The sequence below is a fragment of the Strigops habroptila genome, chromosome 5 (assembly GCF_004027225.2).
Source record: "Strigops habroptila isolate Jane chromosome 5, bStrHab1.2.pri, whole genome shotgun sequence".
NCBI classification, from domain to species: domain Eukaryota; kingdom Metazoa; phylum Chordata; class Aves; order Psittaciformes; family Psittacidae; genus Strigops; species Strigops habroptila.
Window position 1 is genome coordinate 66,732,019 of NC_044281.2, and position 23,265 is coordinate 66,755,283.

The 23,265-nt window shown below is 36.6% G+C and overlaps 1 protein-coding gene across 2 annotated transcripts in view; it reads right to left on the reverse strand.

Annotated features, from left to right (window-relative positions):
* Nucleotides 1–23,265, reverse strand: part of LOC115608698 (adhesion G protein-coupled receptor A3-like) — a 284,297-nt gene that overhangs the window by 149,804 nt on the left and 111,228 nt on the right. For both annotated transcript variants that reach the window (XM_030487919.1, XM_030487920.1), the window contains 2 exons: nt 23,000–23,163; nt 4,247–4,460 (listed from right to left, as the gene is read on the reverse strand). In XM_030487919.1, coding sequence (XP_030343779.1) covers nt 4,247–4,460; nt 23,000–23,163 — 378 coding nt within the window. The remainder of the gene's footprint in view (nt 1–4,246; nt 4,461–22,999; nt 23,164–23,265) is intronic.

Genomic DNA, 23,265 nt, shown 5'->3' on the forward strand with positions numbered 1-23,265 from the left:
CTGTAAGTAAGTGTTTTGTTCTTTCTCACAAGGAATGCCTGTCTGGATCTCAAATTTGTCATGACACTACCTGTCTACTCCTGGAATCGATTTTCTTTCTATAATCATAGAAACAATATTTGTTCTTTTAGTGAAACTGTCTCAGCCAAATTCCAAACTCTTTACTAATAGCTGCTGTGATCATTTCAAACATTTAAAAATTATTAATTGGACTCAAACCCCCCTTTAGATTACAAAAATTATGACCAAAATTTTTAATCTACAACATTTTAGTTCCTTTTTATTTTTTTCCTTGTTTCTTCCCTATTACAGTAGAAGTGGATCACAATTTAAACTCTTCCTTGCTGTCAGACATTTGTTTTGCAGATGGAAATTTTGGATGTTTTCACAAAATCATATACCTCTAAAAGCAGCTGTCAGAAATCAATATATACATTTTATGTATAAATGTTAAAATCAGTTTTCTTACTATTTCCCCTATCCTTGTTGCACCTAAAGGAACAGCTGTAGTTTCATATTCTGTTATCTCAAACATTACTATTTCTTTCATTATTTACTCATGACCATCCCATATTGGTATTGACAGCTGTCAAAATGTAAAGAAGCACTAGATACTTTTAAAAACCCAAGATTCTTAAGCTTTTTTATTTTTTCTTTTAATTTATTGAAGTGAAAAACACTGTTGGGGATCACAGTTGAGACCTAATAGTCTTTCTTTCCAGACTATCTACACAACTTAACAAATATTACATCTGAAAAACACTTCTGATACTAGCACCTGCTATCCTAGGTTTAGTTGGGAGCATGTTAGTTTCTCCAATTGTAACACTCCTTTTTATGGGTTCTTAACTTTCTGCACTGCTTAATGTTTTCAGGAGTACTTCTGAGCTGTAATGGTCCCAGAGCAGCTATTACAGCTGTCAGAAGCATAAGCACTGTTGAACACTACAAAAGTATTTACAGAATAGAACTAAAAAGACTAAAATTGTCATTTTAGTATATGTGGTAAATAAGAAACTTCTTCAAAATTAAAGCCTCTCTACTACTGTGAAGTTGTTTGGTTTATAAAACTACAATATTTTTCCTTTTTAAATTTAATATTATATAACTGTCCTGCCAGCCTCTCGCTCCAAACACTGAAAGGGAACAGTGGGGAAGTTGGAAAAGATGCTGTGCTGCAGAGAAACATATATAATCTGCGTTCTCTGTGGCTTCAGGGATATGGACTGTTTCATTGACACTTACAGCAATCAAAATGATAATCTAATATTCCAGGCTTAAAAAAGTAGGCTGTCTTCATGGAAACACAAGTAACAATTTCAGCTAGATCCATTCACAGATGACAGAAAATTAGTTCCACATCACATTTACATTTTCATGTATGTCTATGACATTTATACAGAGGCATAATGACAGAAAATTCAACATGAGCAAAATAAAATATTATTATCATTGGCAAGAAATGGTAAATGTGAGCTAGCAGCAGAATTGAAAACACCTTCTCAAGATCTCCTATAAGGGAATACTCTTTGCCAAGAAAAATGTCACAGGCCGGAATACAGTTCAAAACTTTAGTTTAATTATTGTAACAAAAACATTTATTTTAGTTTCTTCTGTTTTATCGTAGGAGACAAAAAAATACACATTTGGATATTTTATCCTTTTACTGTGCCAGTTAATAAAACAGAAGGGTTTAGTATGATATTTGTGTTGTAAATCCACGTCCAGAAATATCTGGAACTACCCAATAAAATAACCATCTAAAAATGTTTGAATAAGTAGCTTTTGGAACAGGACTACACCTCTTTGTTCAAAACCAGCTTCAGCAATCTTTAAATTGCTAAGCAGGACAAGCCAAAGCCTATCCTTTAGTGCAATCACAGAAAATCACAGACAGTGGACATCTGCTATAAAGAGTAGGTAGGCAAAATATGACACTGTAAGTAAATTACCTTTATTTTTACTCCAAATCCTGTCCTTAACATATGATAACCTCAGGAAGACACCGTCTTTCTGATGTTTTAAGGGGTCTTGTACAACTGTGATTTAGCCTTAAGAGCTATCACAAGCTAGTGTTATAGCATGTAACAAGCATATTATTACATACTATTGTAACATGTAATAAGCATGCTATTAGGTATTATTTTAATATGTAATGATACAAATTGAGTTACAGTATATATTGTTATAATGATGGGATTAAAATTAAGAAATGCTGAAGAGAGTTTTTACAGTCATAACTTGGCCAATATTTTCTCATTTTCAACATGAAGAGACAATAATCTCTATAATTTACATTTAAAAAATCATTTACTTCAAAATAGTATTGTTTTTAAAAGCTAGTTTCAAAAGTATAGATGTCTCATGCCTTTAGTAAGTCAATTTTGATCATCCCCAAGGCAGAGACATGACTGCCTGAATATTAGCATTTTTGACTGGATAAGGACTATGCTGTACAGTTAAAGGCAGTGTTGATGCCCTACTTTACAATAAAGTAAAACATAGCTCAAATTAATGAGCAATTAATATGTCGTACACTGTAAAATCACTGTTTATAAAGATTTAAATTAAAAAATATTTTGTCTCATTTTGACAGTCTGTATCACATAACTTGGAAAAGTCAAAGTACTTTTCCAGTCTATAACTGCAAATAGGATGGTGCATTTAGAGCACATTCTTTCTGAATACCTAGTCCCACTGCATGCTGCGACCTAAGCATCAAGGTCACCTATTTAATGGCACAGAAAACAAGGTAAGTAGCAGATCAACCATCCTTATTAAAATATTGCTATGGTAGACAATGATTCTTATCTAACAGTCTGGCAAAATAAAGCAAAATAAGGTAAAATTCAGTCAAGCTACTTCTAAACTAGCTTTTTTAAAAGAATAACTGTTTTGAAAATCTTAACATTTTTAGACAATTTCAATTTATTACTCTACAAATTGCTTATATAGTGCAAAATTAATTCAGTTGAAAAATGTGAGGTGAATAAAAGCATGTCTTTTAATTTTGATATAATGGAAATAAGAAGAACATGCTTTAATTTAAGTGACCTGGCAGTTATATAATAGCTCATGCACTTGGCATTACCATACTAATTGGTCTAATAGTCTTTTTCATTATCCGCTATAGCCATACACATTGGTATTAGAAGAAAGCCAGTAGCTGTGAGAATAGGTCAAGTCTATGCCTCTAGATCTATAGGACTCCAAAAGAGGCCAAATAAGCAGTGAGTAGACAAAATTAATAAAGCCAAAAGACCCCAGCGGAGAGGAATTACTTTGACTCCCTTCATAACTTTCATTTGATAGTTCAAGAAGCATTTTAGGTCAATTATATTAATAGAAACTGGTTGAGTGAAAAGATGATAATGATGATCCAGAGCTAATTAGCATAGCTATTTTCACTCTATCTTCCACAAAGAGAAAGGCAGAACACAGACACAGAATCAGACTGTTTTTTGATCAATCATCAATTTTTTAGATGGAAAATGGCAGAGGACAAAAGGATGTGTGCAACAGCTTAGCAGCTTTTAGTGACAAGCCAATATTCTATGACGAAAACCAAAAGTAAACACAGAAATTTATAATAATTTATTAAGATTTAAAAGGGAAAACTGAATGAAAAGTGGAATGATATATTCACTGCCAAATATCAGCTGTTACATTTTTATAGAAGCCTATTCTACTTCATTCCTCTTGCATTTTTCACATCAGCAAAGGTTTCTGTGGATCTCTGTGTCTCAAACACAGAGACGCAGATGCTAAAAGTCACAGAAAGTTGAGAAATATTTTAGTAAGAAACAAATATGAGATTACATAACTAAAGAATATGGGTTCCAGTATATTGGAACCTCCAAAAATTAATCCAAGCCTTTCAAATTGATAGTTCTTCACAGGAAGATCACAATTCAAACATCTAGATGGTGTCATGAAAAAGTAGTTTTGCTGTAAGTCACTCTCATTCTAAGTTCAGTTTCATCTCATGGTTTATCGTGTAAGAAACTGGTTTTATCTATTTCAAATGCTTAGTTGCTCAAATCTGGATACTTAGACACAAGAAAAACGATTTGGAACCACAGCCACTCAGAGCCATGAAAAATCTCTACCTTGTGTGTTCAGATTGGAGCATGCAATTGAAGTGCTTCAAAAAACTATTCCTGATGTATGTTTTAATAAGGCTTATTCTGTGTTGAATCTGCTCACCTTGCCTGTAAGTCTGACTATTACAAGGGGTATACATTACCGTGTAATTAAGCAGCAGTCATGAATGATGCTGTCCTCCACAAATATGCCTCTCTCTTCATCTGTTTCAATCAGGCGACCAGCATGGTACCAATGTACTTGGGTGGTATTGTCAACGTATGTTGCAGTACACTGAAATGGCAAGCGGTCTCCATGAAAAACCACTTGTCTTTGTGATGGGATCAGCTCAAAGAGAGGAAGTTCTAGAGGCCCAGCTACAGGGATAAAAAAAAAAGGTATAAAGTCACAATTAATTCCTCTCATGAATATTGTAAAGTGAACTAATTTTATACAGTTTCCTAGACCTTCACATTAAAGCACTAATATAAAAGATATGCCCGCAAACTACCCATTTAAATCTGATTGTGTTGCAGGTTCTAAGGATCACATTTCTTTCATTGGTGTGAGCTCAGATAACTAAAGGATTGCTGGAATATCTATAAAAGTGGGATCTTTTGAGATGTTCCAGTCCAGCCTCCTTCTCAATACAGGATGCATGTACAGAGGTGTATATATATATACACACACACATATACATACATATACACACATATACATATATATATATTTACAGAGGTATACAGGAAAAGAAAAAAAAACCAGTCTTTCAATTAAAGATAAAATACAGCTATTAATGAAATTCCTTCTGTGCTCCAGAATGAAATTTAATCACTCTAGACAACCTAACCTGTCTCATATGCCTGGGATTTGGATAATAATAAGGCTGATAGCAAAAGTTAAAGTTTCCCCTGAAGTTCAACTGTCCCTATGATTTCCCTGTTCCTTCTGCCTCTTTCACAAGTCTTCTTCACTCTCTAGATATTTACTCAACATTAAATATTTATCCAAATAGCTCTTTTTACTTTTTAACAGTGGAGTACACTTTACCATCTTTTTTTAATTAATTTCCTGTCTTTCCCCAAGGAATACCCCCGTTGTAAGAAGAATATGACAATTAAAAAAAAAAAAATTAACAAAATGATGCTATAATCACATACCCAAATGCCTAAACACAATTAAAAAATAAATGGCATTGTAAACTTGGAAGGCATATGCACTTTTTGCCTTGCTGAAAGTCTGCTCATTTCATAGATTTGACAGTGATTGAAGGCTATATCCTTCAATCCTACAATTTCTGTAAAGACTGAATCTCTAGACCATATTTGTTTTCTTCCATTTTTATTTCTAGATTCCAAAACTACCTAAACACATATTCTGTAAAATATTTTCTATACATTATGAGATTAATGTTATTTCTTTTAAGTGGGTAGGAGAACACTGAAAAGGAGCATTTTAGGAAAAGAAATTTAAATAGAGGCTCTGCATCTAAAGAAAGATTATCTTATATGGGATAATAAGGAATAAAGGAAAATCTCATTTTCTTTTTCCTGATATAGTTTTCCTAGGCAGAAAAAGAAAATTACTGTCTCCGATACTTTGTTATCATTGCACAAAATTCTAATGGTAATGAAACTACTAAAGACTGACATATGTGATTTATGAACATGCTACCATGAACATCCTGCAGAACAGTTCCTAAAATACAACCTTTTCACCTCAGCCTACAATGCTAAAACAATTGACTGAGCCTGGGTCACTTTAGAACTTCATTACTGCAATCTCATCTTAGACAAAATGCCTACGGTCTTGCACCCTGGAAATCCTTCTACCTACATGAAGAAAGAGAATTAATGCTAGATCTTCTTCTCCCTTATTTTTCTTCTGTTTACATTTAAAGGTCTCTCATCATTAATACCTATCCAGCCTACAGGGCTGTCAGTTGAAAGGTCACCCTTCCCCATTTGCACCACTAGTAACTATCTCAAACTTCTATTTTTCTGACAAGTACTTCAACATTATTTTTTTTTCCATTTCACTGCTCACCATCTTATCTTCTTTAAACTTTCTCCTCAAAATCCTCCATTGCCTGTAATAAATACAGATGAACTTAGCCATGCCTAGCCAGACTGCAAGCCATAATCACTGGTTTTACAACGGATAACCAACAGTGTCTGTTCCTCTCCTTACTCAGCATTCCACCCTAACACGCTTCTGTCATGCAGATATTGTCTTTGAAACACTTTAGTTGTGAGAACTTGCATTTATAAACTTATCTTTGGGCCCTCAGTACTACTGGGGAATTTAAATGTTAAATGGTGTATTCATCACCTGCTTTGAATAAACAGTGAGAACCACCACTTCTACTTTTTAACAGAGTAACAATGCTGGCCAGCATAATACACAGGATTTATACAGGAGTGAATGTGTGATATTGCTGTCCAGGAGAATCCCCACAGAGGATTAAAGGGCTAGCTACTATCTACTGAAACGTAAATCTGCTGTGACTATAACAAGAAGGCTTCAGAAATCCATCCTTACTTGTTTATCCATCCTACACTTATCTTCTGATTGCGCCTATTATTTTTGGACATGGATGTGTTACTAAAAATTCCTTGAAACATACCTAGTATTTTTACATGATCTTTGGCTTCTAACTAGAAGAAGAGAAAGTAAACCAGATTAATACCTCATTCATAATAGCCACAGGCTTGGTCTTGGTCATTTATATCACAAGTTTTTACTGAAAGATGGAGAGAACCTCTCTCTCCAAAAGGATGCGAACTTTGTGTTCCATTTCAAAGTCAATTAAGGAATATAAATAAAAGCTATGGTGTGGAAGTGAACTATGAATTAATAGAATGATTATGAATATAGAGTCCAGAAAAATTCAATATACCACCACAAGTACAACAGCAATCTATATTACTCACAGAAATAAAACATTTCTCATGAATACAGTAATTTTAACTGAGGATATTGTATCCTGTCAAATGTTTTTGGTCATCCAGCGAGTGACACATTGTGTCATGAGGCTATGAAGTAGCTAGAGTGTGAACTATAGCATCAAAATTTCTTAAGTCAAGCTAAATAACATGCCTGGCACATGGATGTAGTCTAATACTATTACTTTGAATTTATCTCTGCCTTTATAGGTATCTCTAAGGCTCTCCTGTTATCACTTCTCTTGCTCAGCCTTGGGAATCAACAAACCCAGAAATGGAGTGGGAATGAAGTGTCCTGTACAGATTTTGGCAATTAATGATCAGAAGTAAATGAAACTCTTTTTTACTGCAGCATATCAAAAAGGAGAAAATGATCCTTTGTTTGACATCAGTCCTATCAACAACCTACTCATTTTCTTTTTATTTGCAAATTCTTTTAATTGCCAACAAAGATGCAAACGGAATGAAGCATACCTTTGATTTACCATCAGGCTAGGGTATCCTTCTAACCAGCTGAACTCTTTGAGAATGTACTGATACAGGCTGGCAAAGTGACAAATAATGTTGCAAACTCATTTTCAAAGTGAAATTAGTAAAATTTCTATAGATTATGACATTTGCAAACCATGGAAGGTACACTTAAGTACTTCTGCAAAACTTCTGCTTTTAATCTCTGTGATGTCTACAAAAAATGATTACCAGAGCTAATCTTTTGTTGTTTTCCAGGGATAATCATGATTTAAGTGACTGAGGTTCTGTAAATATTACTTACTGTCGTGGTTTGAGCCCAGCTGGTAACTCAGAACCACACAGCCGCTCGCTCACTCCCCCCCCCACTTCTTCCTCCCCCCGCTCCCGGAGGGATGGGGAGGAGAATGGGAAGAATGTAACTCCCACGGGTTGAGATAAGAGCAGTCCCGCAACTAAGGTATAACACAAAACCACTACTGCTACCACCAATGATAATAACGATTAGTGAAATAACAAGGGGAGAGGATACAATTGCTCACCACCCGCCGACCGATACCCAGCCCGACCCGAGCAGTGATCTGGGCCTTCCGGGTAACTCCCCCCGGTTTATATACTGGGCATGACGTGCTGTGGTATGGAATACCCCTTTGGCTAGTTTGGGTCAGGTGTCCTGTCTCTGCTTCCTCCCGGCTTCCCCTCCTCCCTGGCAAAGCATGAGACTGAGAAAGTCCTTGGTTGGAATAAACATTACTTAGCAACAACTAAAAACATCGGTGTTATCAGCGTTGTTCCCAGGCTGAAAGTTAAAAAACACAGCACTGCACCAGCTACTAAGCAGGAGAAAAATGACTGCTATAGCTGAACCCAGGACACTTACGCAAAAGTTCCAGTTGACTTCTATGACACAGCTCACAGATACAAGGATTAATTGCATCAATGAGTTTCAAGATCAGGACCAATACCCTTTATCCTGAATGGTTATAAAATGATTGTATAATTCCATCAGCATTAGCTGGAAATACTTATTTAAAATCCATAATTCAATGATCCTTCAGGTTCAGAATAAAAATAAAAGTATTTACTAATGCTGTACACACATTTTCAAGCTTGACTTTGAGAATAAAGAAGTAAGAAATTCTGAAAGTATTTGGAATTATCTTGGCATTGATTTGACAGCACTTGAAATATAAGAGCTCTGGCAAGCATACCCCTACACAATAGAAATTTTCTCTTCGATTATGTCATTACTGAAGACTAAGTGGCTATTACTACCTAAATCTAAATACTAAATTTGCAGCTTACTACTATATCCCAGGAGAGGAGGGTCTAATTTAGGGGGATTTTATTTATTTAATTTATACACACATGAAAAATATTTCGAGATTCTCCTTTCAAGACAATCCACTCTGCTGCCCTTGAATTCGGAGCCAGCCTCACCATCTGTAAATGAGAGGTGTGACTCTCCTATAAGCATTTAGATCAAGGGCTGATGGAGTGTTTTACAGTCTTTACCTGTCTTGTCTCTCTGCCTGTGGCGGGGGGTTGGAACTGGATGAGCTTTAAGGTCCCTTCCAACCCAAACCATTGTATGATTTATTAAAAATTCTATTCTTTTAATATTTCATAGGATTAGTATAAATTTCCATATACTACTTCCTCATAACAATAGATCAAACAGATGTAATGAGTTACATGGGGAGCATTCCTTGTATGGCTGTATCCATAATATCAACAAAAACCAGCAGCTGTTTTGAATATATATCAATATCTTCAATATTAAAAGAATTGGAGACACTGCTTTTTTGTTCTGGAAGAAAAAAAACTTTGTATGATTAAAAGGTAGTGTGCTGTCTTCTGTAATTGTTAAAATTTTGTGAATATCAAATCTCTACTCCTTGATTTCTGAAGGAGTATCCTTGAATAATAATTTGCTTCATAGGAGTCTTAAGCAGTCTTTTATAATTTTCCAATGCCTTTTTCCATCTCCATCTTGGCATTACCAACTTTTTACTCTTTTTAGTTTTTCTGACTTCATCACCCAAAGAGTTGCTAATGAAAAATGGCTGTAGATGTTGTTTAGATGTGTGTTAGGTACCTCTGGTTAGGTATAATGCAAAACAGTAATTGGCAGGTGAATAATATGAACAGGAATAAAACTTTAATTGTTTTGTGAAGTTTCATTGTTGACCATATTTGCAGGGTATTGATCACCTTTTTTGTACCCTAAAGAGAATATGGTTTAGTGCGAGGTGTCCCTGCTCATGGCAGGGGGGTTGGAACTAGATGATCTTAAGGTCCTTTCCAACCCTTACTATTCTATGATTCTATGATTCTATGATTCTAGTCAGCACTAAAACCATGATTGCGGCAGAGCACCACAGGAATCACTGATTGCAGCATGAATCTAAAGGTCTAACCCGTCATTACAGTAATTACTTCTTTTTCTTTATCTTTCACTTCTCTGCAGAAAAGGGTTTGGTTGACTGAAGGCCAGATTCTTTATGCAATCCAGTCTTGTATTTCAGATTAGCTCTAGACTAGAATACTGAGGACATATGGAGGAGGAATCAGGTTACAGAAATACCACTGAATTAGAATATCACTTAAGAGTCCTTCTCACTGAAAATATGTCCCTGTACATTTTAACACATGCAGTGCCCCAAGGTGTATATAAAGTTGAAAAAGAAAATAGAAATTATTTTAATAACCATTAGCTAAAAGAGAAAAACAGCAAGATTCACTGAAGCTCTAAAGAAATGTTCCAATGAATATGTCCTTAATTTCTATAAACCTATTTATCTCACACATATAGACAAAATAATACTTTGTCTTTTCCTTTACAATTCAGCTCTTGAGATTTTAAAAATAGTTCAATTTTCCATCTAATTTTGGCCTTCTTTCTTTTTTTAGTGTTTTAAAAGATGGAAAGGAGAAGAATGTGAAGGAAATACTGTTCTCACTGGACATATATAGAATATAAATGCTTGTAAAAGACACAACATAAAATGCATTTCTACCTGTATTCCAGTTATATTTTAAATACAATATTATCACATTTAGAATGTATGCACTTCCAATGAATGGATACTACTATTTTCTGGGTGAATGATCAAAAGCAAATTGGTAAGTACAAAAGCTGGCCAATGCAATTGATTTGTCTAAACACCACAGAAAGTCAGCTAATCATTGGCCAACACAAGGCCAGCACAAGGTATTGGAGGCATAATCGAAGAAAAACAAAACTACGTCCAACTACCAGCCACATTTGTTGCATTTTCTGCTGCATAACTTATAACCTGGGCTGCACAACTCTCTACAGCTAAGTAGCTACCAAGTGCATAATCCTGGATACTATGTTAGCACATTCTGCTGTTCAGTTCACAATAAACTCAATTTTCTGCTGTACATGTTCTGGCCCTCATTAACTGCCTTTGTCTGATATTGGCAGCTTTTACAGTCAGAAACAGGAAAATCCACAGGTTTCTCCAGGTTCCCCACACATCAGTCCAGTATTACAGTGCTCAGTGCAGTATTACAGTGCTTGTGTCTCAGGATACACCATTGACTGCTGCCTTTTGATAGAAAATTCAGTTTGCTACAGTGCACTACAAGTTTTTGGGAGAGAAAAAAGCCAGAGGTTGGCATTTTGCTTCTTGTTAATCACTTGATTTATTGTAATGCCAAGGGGCTTTTCATTTAAACTGAGTGTGCCTACAGAGGCGGCACATCCTGCTGACAAAAGTGTGAGTTAGAGCTCTAATATTTGTATACAATCTCAGTGGGGAAGAAATGTGCATGGAAAGCACAGTGGGGGGAACTTGGAAGTGAGGACAAAGTAAAGGAACTGGTCCAATAAAAAGGACAGATGAAAATGAGGAAAAACAAGCTGAAAAACATTATTTAAAAATTTGAATTGCTGACACAGCAAATTATGTCTGTTGATATTTACTGAGTGGAACTTAAGAGAGTGATATGAATTGCCAGTTCTGCCAAGAAAGGGAGATGCAAGAACACCAACGCCAATTTCTGTATTGTAAAATTTGCTGACAATAACGAAAGGTTTGGTGTAGAAAGTCACAGACACTGCAACACGCCAAGGAAATCAAGAGTGACAACTGGAGCCAAGCTTTAGTTTCAATAAAAGCTTTGCCTGGCTCCAATTTTAACATAATATCAAGAAAATACAGATGCCAACATGCATTAAACACATGTAAATGAGACAAGCCTTTTGGATTTGAGACAAGAAAGCTTTGTATAATATTCATTTACAACTTGCTGCAGCAAAAGTGGAGCTTCTGTTTGTGTAACAGCTTCCTTCTTCCACCAACTTCACAATACTGGCAGGACAAGGCATATTCCACACCATTTTATAACTTCCTTTCACCCATATACGTTCTTTTCAGACAGAAACATAAAGCAGATGCTATTTTTCTTTTCTTTGGAGCATCTCATAATTAAATTACAGGTTTACGCTTATTTTGTAATGCTAAGTGCTACATTAAAATGGTAACTAATAACCAAAGAGCAAGACTTCAGACATGTATGTTGTTGTACATTAAGTTGCAAATTTTGTGTTGTATTTTACTCCTGCAAACTTCTTTAAACCTATCAAAGCTGAGAAAAAGAGAAAGGGTGTATTTCTTGTGAGCAGGCATTGCAGAGTCAGTGGACTGAGGCACAGATAAGTACATAGATGCTGCTGCAGGGAGCTGAACAGAAGTAGCAGTCCTAGGATTTATTCTGAGCTAGAAGTACAGTGAGCCCAGGATGTCACAATCCAGTACTACTGGTGCTTCAGTTCTCTGAAGCTAACCTCATAAATATACTCCATGTCTACAAAACAGAAGATTAAATTCAGTGCAGCTATGCCAAGTAGAGCTACAATCACAGCTTTGGATGACAGCCTCACTAAGAAGCACATGGATTCCATAACGTCTCAGATTCATTTAATTAAAATAAGTTACACCTGAGTAGAAACTAAGAAAGGCTGAGCTGGAAAAAGTGCAATTCAAATCTAGTCACTTTTAGCAAATCCAAGTCATACAGGTATCAGCAAGTGAATGACAAGTCCAGCCATGACAGTCATTTAACCTGACTTTCTCTACTGGAGTTTCCACCAGATTTATAAGCTTCTATGAAAATAAATTATCATTTTGTACTGGGTCTAGGGACTGATGCTTCTGGTGCCCATTACAAACATTTCAAGTGAGGGAGCAGTGGAAAAACACCTTCTTATCTACTAATGATAGCAATTATTTACTTGGTAGAAAAGTAGAGGTAGAGAAATACAGAGGTAGCAGGTTTGACTTAATAGCATTTAATATAAATCCAAATATTGTAACATTAATTTGTAAAATGGTAACAGCTACTTGAAAAATTTCCACAACAGAAAATTCAAGGTTTCGGTCCAGTTAATCAATTAACCAAAAACATTACTTGCATGCAGGCAAAATAAAGCCCACATCTTGCATTGGCATATCTAGTAGAATTTAAAAGAATAGGCAAAGAGTTTTTTCATCACTGATTTCTTTCTTATAAAATAAAACTGCTGCCACTTTCAATTTCTGATTTTCAAATTGCCCCAGAAGTCTACTTTAGAACCTAGGGAGCATTTGATTATTTGCCACATCCTGAAACTTGAAGACCATGACATATTGGCAGCTATGGTATTGGAAAGTTCATCACATTCCCTCACTGGCAAGAGTCGGAAGCCATTGCTAGAAAGCTAATTTTGATTACTCAAATTATCCTTATGGCAAGCAAGCTGACAGGCTTATGGCTATGCACACTCATTACACTTTGCAGTTAATAAAAGTGGCTGAGTGGTTGCAAGGTAAAACACCTAACTCTACAAAATATATTAATTTACTTTATCTAACTGGGAAGTGCAGTGGTAGCACTCATTTTCCAAACCTTAAGCATGACTAGCCACCTTCTTTTTATTTTCAGCTCATTCCTACACCTTTAGACCCTGGAAACACGGCAGCAGATGGTCCCAAGAGTGGCAGTGATTGCCCCTAACTGCCCAGACAGAGTCCAGCAGGCTGCACGAGTACCCATCTATCCTGCAAGAATGCCAAACAAAAAAGAAATGTAAAAGTCATAAAAGATGCTGACCAAGTGACAGTTCTGTTGAAGAAAGAACTTAACCCAGTCACTGCATGGTATTTTTCCATTCCAAAGTCCTCTCAGCCCAGCTAACAGTGTCAGAAACTGCAGCTCTCAACAATTTTTACACATATATTAAAGAAAGCGCTGCATGATAAGATGTGCTACAAAAATGCGAAATATTACTATGGTATACTCCACTTAATAAGAACAGAGACTGTTAGGATGGAGGTTTCATAGGGAACTTTCCCATGAGAACAATTAATTACAACAAACTGTAGAAAGTGCTGTTAAGTGGACAATATTGACATAGGTTTGCTAAAGAAGCTTATATAATTTTAACTAGAAATTGTTAGTATAAAATTAACTGTAGTCTTTTAATGTACATGTTACCACATGTATCTTCTGGGATACTCCACTGGCCTTAGTCACTGCTGGCTGTCTTACCATTGCTTTGCTCATGAGCTTTTGGAGATAGCCAAACAAGTCTCCCAAGGGCAGAAGTTATGAAGATTACAGAGGCTTCGTTTCACTGATATTCTCCTCACTATATCTCAGGTAAATTTTCTTTTAGTTATTTTACACGCTTTTTGGAACAAGTGTGCAAAGACAACGTAGAAAATAGCACACAGCTGTACATTAAAAGCTTCTGATGTAGTTTAAGACTAAGCTATGGTAAGAAAAACAAATTTGGTACAGTTCCAGCATCTAAATCAGCGAGATTTCAAGGATGAAAAGTTCTGTTGAACTATATTTTCATGTGTGAGCACAGCTACAAGAAAATATATAGTAGTAAAACTTTATCATGTACATTTCTCGAATTACCATTTTAACACTTATGTCACATTTATAAGTTTCAAATGTTATTAATTTTGTGCCCAAAAACTTGCAGCAGTCTTCTAAATTATAACTAAAGAAATTAGATACCAATGTTTAATGTTATATGTTATATATGTTATATTCTATGTTATATGTTATATTCATAGAATCATAGAATCGTAAGGGTTGGAAAGGACCTTAAGATCATCTAGTTCCAACCCCCCTGCCATGGGCAGGGACACCTTGCCCTAAACCACGTGGTTCAAGGCTCTGTCCAACCTGGCCTTGAACACTGCCAGGGACGGAGCATCCACAACCTCCCTGGGCAACCCATTCCAGTGCTTCACCACCCTCACTGTAAAGAACTTCTTCCTTATATCTAGTCTAAACTTCCCCTGTTTAAGTTTGAACCCATTACCCCTTGTCCTACCACTACAGTCCCTAAGGAAGAGTCCCTCCCCAGCATCCTTGTAGAACCCCTTCAGATACCGGAAGGCTGCTATGAGGTCTCCACGCAGCCTTCTCTTCTCCCATCTGAACAGCCCCAACTCTCTCAGCCTGTCTTCATACGGGAGGTGCTCCAGCCCTCTTATCATCCTCGTGGCCCTCCTCTGGACTCTCTCCAACAGCTCCATGTCCTTTTTATGTTGAGGACACCAGAACTGTACACAGTACTCCAAGTGAGGTCTCACGAGAGCAGAGTAGAGGGGCAGGATCACCTCCTTCAACCTGCTGGTCACGCTTCTTTTGATGCAGCCCAGGATACGGTTGGCTTTCTGCGCTGCAAGCGCACGCTGCCGGCTCATGTTAAGCTTCTCGTCAACCAACACCCCCAAGTCCTTCTCTGCAGGGCTGCTCTGAATCTCTTCTCTGCCCAGCCTGTAGCAGTGCCTGGGATTGCCCCTACCCAGGTGTAGGACCTTACACTTGGCTTGGTTAAAATTCATAAGGTTGGCATCGGCCCACCTCACAAGCATGTCAAGGTCCCTCTGGATGGCATCCCTTCCCTCCAGCGTATCAACCGAACCACACAGCTTGGTGTCGTCGGCAAACTTGCTGAGGGCGCACTCAATCCCACTGTCCATGTCGCCGACAAAGATGTTGAACAGGACCGGTCCCAACACCGATCCCTGAGGGACACCACTCGTTACAGGGTTCCAACTGGACATTAAGCCATTTACCACAACTCTTTGCGTGTGGCCATCGAGCCAGTTTTTTATCCACCGAGTGGTCCATCTATCAAATTGATGTCTCTCCAATTTAGAGACAAGGATGTCGTGCGGGACAGTGTTGAACGCTTTGCACAAGTCCAGGTAGATGACATCAACTGCTCTGCCGCTGTCCATCAGTTCCGTGGCTCCATCATAGAAGGCCACCAAATTGGTCAGGCAGGATTTCCCCTTAGTGAAGCCACGTTGGCTGTCACCAACCACCTCATTGTTTTTCATGTGCCTTAGCATGTTTTCCAGGAGAAACTGTTCCAAGATTTCGCCAGGCACAGAGGTGAGACTGACTGGTCTGTAGTTCCCCGGGTCTTCCACCTTCCCCTTCTTGAAAATGGGGGTTATATTACCCTTCTTCCAGTCATCGGGAACTTCACCTGACTGCCAGGATTTTTCAAATATGATGGACAGTGGCTTAGCAACTTCATTCGCCAGCTCCTTCAGGACCCGTGGATGGATTTCATCAGGTCCCATGGACTTGTGCAATCTACCACCTCTATCTCTGGAGGATCAAAAATGTGCAGTTACATTATTTATCTATAGACCTTCTGTTATTATGCATATTTTCTTATTAAAAACAAATCCTGAATTGCTAACACTGCAAAATAGAAATAATTGCAAGAAGATTTAACTATAAATAATTGTATCGCTATCCATATCTTGCAAAACCTAATCCAGTGAGAGGTTACTAATGTGAATATTCCTATTTCAATATAATTAGACCTATTCATATGATTAGGCACTCCCCTGCAGAATTGGAGCTGAAGTCTTGATCCTGAATATTCCTGAAGACAATGATGCTCTGCATGAATGCAGCAGGCTATCTGTAGGCTGCCAAGAAACTGCAGGACTGGAATCTAAATCTAGATAATTAATCCATCATTCTTTGTACTTGAGATTTTGAGTTTAGTCAGTTACTACATACTGAAAAACCCTCACAGTTCAATATTTGTAGTGTGTTAATGTAGTAAGAATGACTTCTAAATGAAGAAGGAAATGGTTGAAACAATAATCTCAAAACCATGCCTAAATTTAAGGAAAGAATGGATGAGACCGAAAAAACTTTTTGTGTACACTGAGAGAAATAAATGAAGTAAAAATGTTCCTTGTTAACTTTGAGTCAGTATTTGTTACTGCAACATATTTCATGTAGGAAAGGAAACTTTTAGGAACAATCTATGCGCATATATATACAATCGTTGTTTTAAGACTCAAAGGGCAATGTAGGTAATTAATTTTTGTCACCATATGAAAAAAACAACTTAAAATATCATTTCTCACCCAATATCCCTAGCATAAAATATTTGACAGCATTCTTAAAAGCTGATGCAGAATGAGGCTGAACACATTCAGCTGATTTCAGGCTTAAATTTAAATGTTGAAAAATTCTTCTTTCAAAGATTAGATTTCCCAATATCAATCTATTTTTTTCTACTGTTACCATTTTAAAAGTATATATCTCTTTCAAAGTTCTTACTATTGGACAGTGGAAACAGACTTTGCTAGGGATGAAGAGAAAGCAATATACAAATACATCAGGTAAAATTATAAGGCCATGTCAACATATAAAGCATCTGAAAGATCACTATTCCACTATTTCTGAGGAAGCATTGAAAGCCACACTGCATTTTAAGTGTCTATGTCAAGAACAAAAAAGCTGCTTCAAAAAATGAATGTACTTTATACAGGAAGTATAGCAAAGAAAATGGCCTAATTTTTCCCAATGGTATTACTCTAAGTGATTTAAAACATCTTGAATGTTCTGAATTTTTGTGGTATTTCAGTTAAGATTGCAAAAAATTAGTTACCTACTAAAATAGACTAGGGAGATGCATGTGGCCTGAGAGAAATATGCCTTAATGTTCTACTGATATTTAAGCATGAGAAATGCAGATTACAATACGTGACAGTAGGTAAGCAGTGATGAAAGTACTTCATAATTTTCTATGTAACAAATACAATCTTAAAATAGGTTGGGCGGAGAAGTGATTCAGAGCAACCCTGCGGAGAAGGACTTGGGGTGTTGGTCAATGAGAAACTTAACATGAGCCGGCTTCAGTGTGCGCTCTCAGCCCAGAAACCAACCATATCCTGGAAGCATGACCAGCAGGTCGAAGGAGGTGATCCTGCCCCTCTGCTCTTGTGAGACCCCACTTGGAGTACTGTATAGAGTTCTGGTGTCCTCAACATAAAAAGGACATGGAGCTGTTGGAGCGAGTCCAGAGGAGGGCCATGAGGATGATAAGGGGGCTGGAGCACCTCCCATATGAAGACAGGCTGAGAAAGTTGAGGCTGTTCAGATGGGAGAAGAGAAGGCTGCGTGGAGACCTCATAGCAGCCTTCCAGTATCTGAAGGGGGCCTACAAGGATGCTGGGAAGGGACTCTTCGTCAGAGACTGTAGCAATAGGACAAGGGGTAATGGGTTTAAATTTAAACTGGGGAAGTTCAGGTTAGATATAAGGAAGAAGTTCTTTACTGTGAGGTTGGTGAGGCACTGGAACAGGTTGCCCAAAGAAGTGGTAAATGCTCCATCCCTGACACTGTTCAATAGTGAAAGCCCTAATTGACTATTAAACCTATGAGAAAATTATGAACCTATCCAAATAATTTCTCACTACAAGCTTGATGTAAACAGTTAAATTTCTATTCATCACAATTAACAAGCACACTACCCATGAATAGAACACACATTTTGTCATAATACATACTTTCAAAATAACATACTATAACAACAACTCCAAGCATGAACCTAACATGTTGCACGTTACAGTTCATTTTCATGAACATGGAGCACCCAGAGCAACAAAAGAATTCAAAACCAGCTTCTGGATACTCAGTGTGTCTGCAAAACAGACTCCTGAGCCTAGGAAGGCCATCCTCCCCCATTAAGGTAGATGAAAATACACTACATGAAAATAGATGCTATCTCAGTCACGTTAATACAAGAAAGGAAAATGGCTCAGCTAGGATTTGTTGCTTTGTAATTTGCCACTACTCTGTGCTTTGCAAGTTCTGTTTCCACCATATTTCCCTGAGACTGCATCTTAAAATGAATGTAACTAACATTTGAGCTTGTATCTATTTCCTTACACTGGAAGTTTCTTGACTGAGAATGGCATGTAAAGAACATGCAATAACAGTAGCTTTGCTAATTGTCTCCATTTGCCCTTGCTAGTTATTGCAACCACATGGGCTTTTCAGAGATGAGCAAATAGTAATAATAATAATAATGATAATAATAATTCTGTATCTTAGAACTTCTTTTAACTCTTGTCCTACAGTCCTATGTTGAAGCAGTTCAAAATGCAAGATTTTCTCACATTCAGTACATGGCAAATAAGGAAGTGGGAAACAGAAAAATTTGGTGCAGAAGCATAATAAAGACACAAGCAAATGATTCATTTCTTCCAAGAAAGAGACTTGTGCATAGCTTTCCATCAACACAGATAGAGAAAGAGGGTAAGCATATTTTTAGATTACATTTAGTCAATTCCTCATGAAAGGGTCAGATGCAAAGGGCTAGAATAAGCTCTGCTAACATGGCCTGAGAGCCATTCCAGGCTGTTAAAAGACCACTTTATCAGGCTTACTGCCAAATTGCCTTAGAGCAGGCTGCTAGGAAAGGCATGGACAACAACAGAAACAGGAAGGGTGACATGTGACAAAACTAGCTTGCCTGAAAGTGCTGTGATGAGATGGTGCAGATGTATATGTACCAAACCATCTGATTGAGTAGAGCAAAATGACTTGAAAAAAATCGAGGTGCCTCTCCACATTTAGACTTCCTAAGAGTTGACAAGATACTACATGTAGTTCTTTTAACCTGTCTGCTTCATAGGTCCATGCAACAATATGATGACCAAGATTAGGACAGTAGACTACATAAGCCTGAAAAACTACTGACACTAAGCAAAAACCTAAACCTATCCATGCTCTGCATAATGATAAAATGCATAAAGGAACAGAAATGTAATTTATTATGTATAAAAGCATTAAACTAAGAAAAAAATACTTAATATCGTTTTATATTTTCTTACTTTTGAAGTGATTTATTTTTTAATAAAAAAAAAAAAGGTGATAGTATGGACCCAATTACTCATTTATAAACATCTGTAGAGAAAACATACATGCAAAAAGCAATACTTAAATTTGTAGTAGATCTGCATGAGAAACAGTATTCTGTCCCAGGAGAATGAGATCATTTTCTTGGTGATGGAAATAAAGAAATAAAAATATTCTGAAGCACTTTAAGATTATTTTTGCACTTTGACTTTGGCAATATTTTTGTATACTTAGTAAATATTTGCACCATTTCTAGCAAAACCATTTACATAAAGATTATTGACATTATGTCAACTACTTTCTAAACTTAAATAAAATCTAATTGGGGGAGACAAAATAGTCAGCACTTTTCCAAACATCTGTTTGATGAGTCAACATTTTCTAACAGAAAAAGTCTTCATCAGAATTGTATGTCAACCGTAATTTGCAAAACAACTGAACTTTTACTACTTAGTACTATTAGTTCAATAGCATCAATACAGCTTTGAAACTAAGAAACTAAATTCTAATATTTCATTCATCAGTGCAAAGAATCAAATCCCCACTTCTTCTGTAATTCCCTTAAGACAAAAATCCATACAGGTCTTTCCTGAGTGAAGAATCTGGCCCACGGAACTCATTTCTGCTGATGATGTGCGCAAGGGAAAATCACAGACTCCTATCAGACCTCAGCTGGAATTTATAGCACTGGTATTGCGGAAAATTACATTTCCTCCTGTAAATTGAGTAAGTTCTATTTGAAGCCATGGAGAAACAGTAACGAGGCACTGCATGAAGCCAATTTCACAATCGTTTTTCAGAAAGATACTCCGTCCATACCATTATGAATTCATTGCAGTCCTTCATAATTGAGGCAGAAGACAAAGGAAAAACTAGCTTTTCAGGCTTATTTCCAACATTGTCAACAACCGTTTTATAGCTGAACATTTCTGAGTTGGAGATTTTTGTTAAGGAAGATTTAAGTAGCTCTTATAAGCTGTTAATGAAATATGCAAGCAGAACCCTGTGAATTCCAAAACTGTGCAGTCACTTAAATTAACTCTTATTAAAATCCCCAAAGCAAGTGTTTAACTGTTTTCAATGGGTGATTACTTTGGCTGTTTTGAGTTATCAGATGCATGAGAAAGATTTGCCACAAAGAAATTTGAAAGATGATTTCTTCTCCCATCAAAACATAAATCTAAAAAGCACATGGTGAATTGCTCCCTGTAGCTACTAAGAATTTTTTTTACTGTCAGTTTCCTCTCCACATACTTTGACTTTTTGACTCATTCCCTAATTCGCCTGGGAAGATCTTTGCCATTTCCTTTCTATTTTGTTTTTTTTTCCATTGAATTCTTCTTTTCTATGCTAACCTTGTGACTGTGATACCTCATGACATCTTCTAGTATGTAGAAGTAGGATAGTAACTATAAATACAAATGTCTGATGGAATGAAAGATGTTCATATGCAGGAGTTTTTAATTTCTAAATCACTTAATATTTTCATTAAGATACACTTGATTTGATTAGCTCTATGCATATTTTAACACATTTTCAAAACATTCTCAATAGCTGTTATTTTGACAGCAGACAGCCTTCTATTATGCCTAAATTCAGATTAAGTTACTGAAAATGAAATTACCAAATTTTGTGGGCACTGTGAGCTGCCCAACAAATATTATGAACACTGTGAAGTACCTGGCAGACATTACAGAGCTGGTGGAAGGCTCAGCAAATATAACCACTGTGAAGCTCTCTGCAGATATTAAAAGCGGTGTCAAGCTATTGGCAGTCATTATAAACGTTGTCAAGTGTTCTGTGGACATTATAAATATCAGTTGAGAACTATATGGGAATTATCAATTCTGTATCAGAGGTGTGGGAAGGAGTCCTATTAGGAATTAAAGTATGAAATTCTGAGAAATTGCTTTCATTTCCTCTGTAAAATTCATAGGCACACATTCATTGGCAACCTCGGAATACCAATTAACAGTCCGTAATCAATTCTTCTGATCATTCCAGAATTTTCAAAAGGACTTTTCCTGCTGGGAAATGGATCTCTATGAAGATGCCCATGCTGGGTCTCTATAAAAAGACAGCTTGGTATTTGAGAAGTATTGCATATTTTCAAATGTTCTGTAATATAGGCTACTGGAAACTTTTCTGCCTTTTGCTTACAAGTACCCATCCCTTATTTGCCTCCAGGCAGGTATCTGTGTTTCCTTAACAATTCAGCTGGTGGACTTTCTGTAGCTGATATTCACATCCTTTCACATCTCTCCCAACTTATAAACATCTGCATTAGCTGTTAAAAACATTTATTTTGTTATTACTCCCATGATCTCTAATGTCCCTTCTGCTATAAATATGTTAGCAGCAGCATCATTCCTCTTGTGGTTATTAGGATAAAAGCATTACTTTCCTTTTGTTTCCATAATGCATTAGCAAAGTCACCACGCCAGCAATTTCCCGTCATTCAAGAAAGTCAAAGATTCAAAGATTCTGTGATTAATCAAGTATGCGTGAAATTATACTTCTGATTATGGAACCTACCACATCATCTTAGACGAGATTTTTTTCTCTGCAGTATGTGATACTTTCAAAATCTCTGTTTTAGTCTGCTCTTTGCTAGACAGTGTTCAGTGTGAGATGAGTTTTGTTCACTCATTTATATTTTTTGTTTCCTTCCCCACACCATATCCATCACGTTCCAACCCTAACCATTCTATGATTTTATGTTTGCTGTGATGGAAAATCTTTTCCAAAAATTGATTCACTTAGATGTCTTCAAATACAGAATTCACCTAACTGAAGCTCACTGTAGGAATTCTGTTCATTCTCAAGACACAGCACTAAAATGTATAGTTACAGGTTTATAAAAATGAAAAATACAAGAATGAAATATGACATTTATGTCATGCTGTCAGAGGTATAACTTGAAAGAAACATTCTACAAATCCCTGTAGGAATCCTCAGTTCGTGCTGTGTACAGTGTAGAGCTATCATCATGGATTAATGCTTTAAATCATAATTACATGTTGCCTAATATATACACAGGAAAGTGGTGTTTTTGCAATAAATATACATATATAATTTCATATGGAATAAGAAACTTGTATTTTTTCCATTCTCTTTCAGCCTTAGTTGTATTTTCTGTGCCATATACCTGCATTTCTTGTGCCTAAAAACAATTCCAATTTTTAATCTTTCTGGTTTGGGTTTTTTTTTCTTTTCATAATTTCTGTTTTTAATATTTTCTCTGGATTCTACTTCAGTTTGTAATGTTAAATGAGAGTACAGCTCACCACATATCAATTGGTTTTCCTTCAGGTTATGAAATGACAGTCCTTGTAAAGCGCTGGGGTACGCACAAACTGTTTCCTCTGCTATTCGAACTGAAGCATTTCTGGCCCATTGCAGGACCCATTTTAGATTACAGTCACAAATGAGTGAATCGGTGTTGAAATGTCTAGAAAGAAAAGAAAGATCACAATTCGTACACCTTGGCATTTTCCATAAACTTATTTTCTTCTGTTAGATTTCAATTATCTAACTCCAGACAACTAATTCT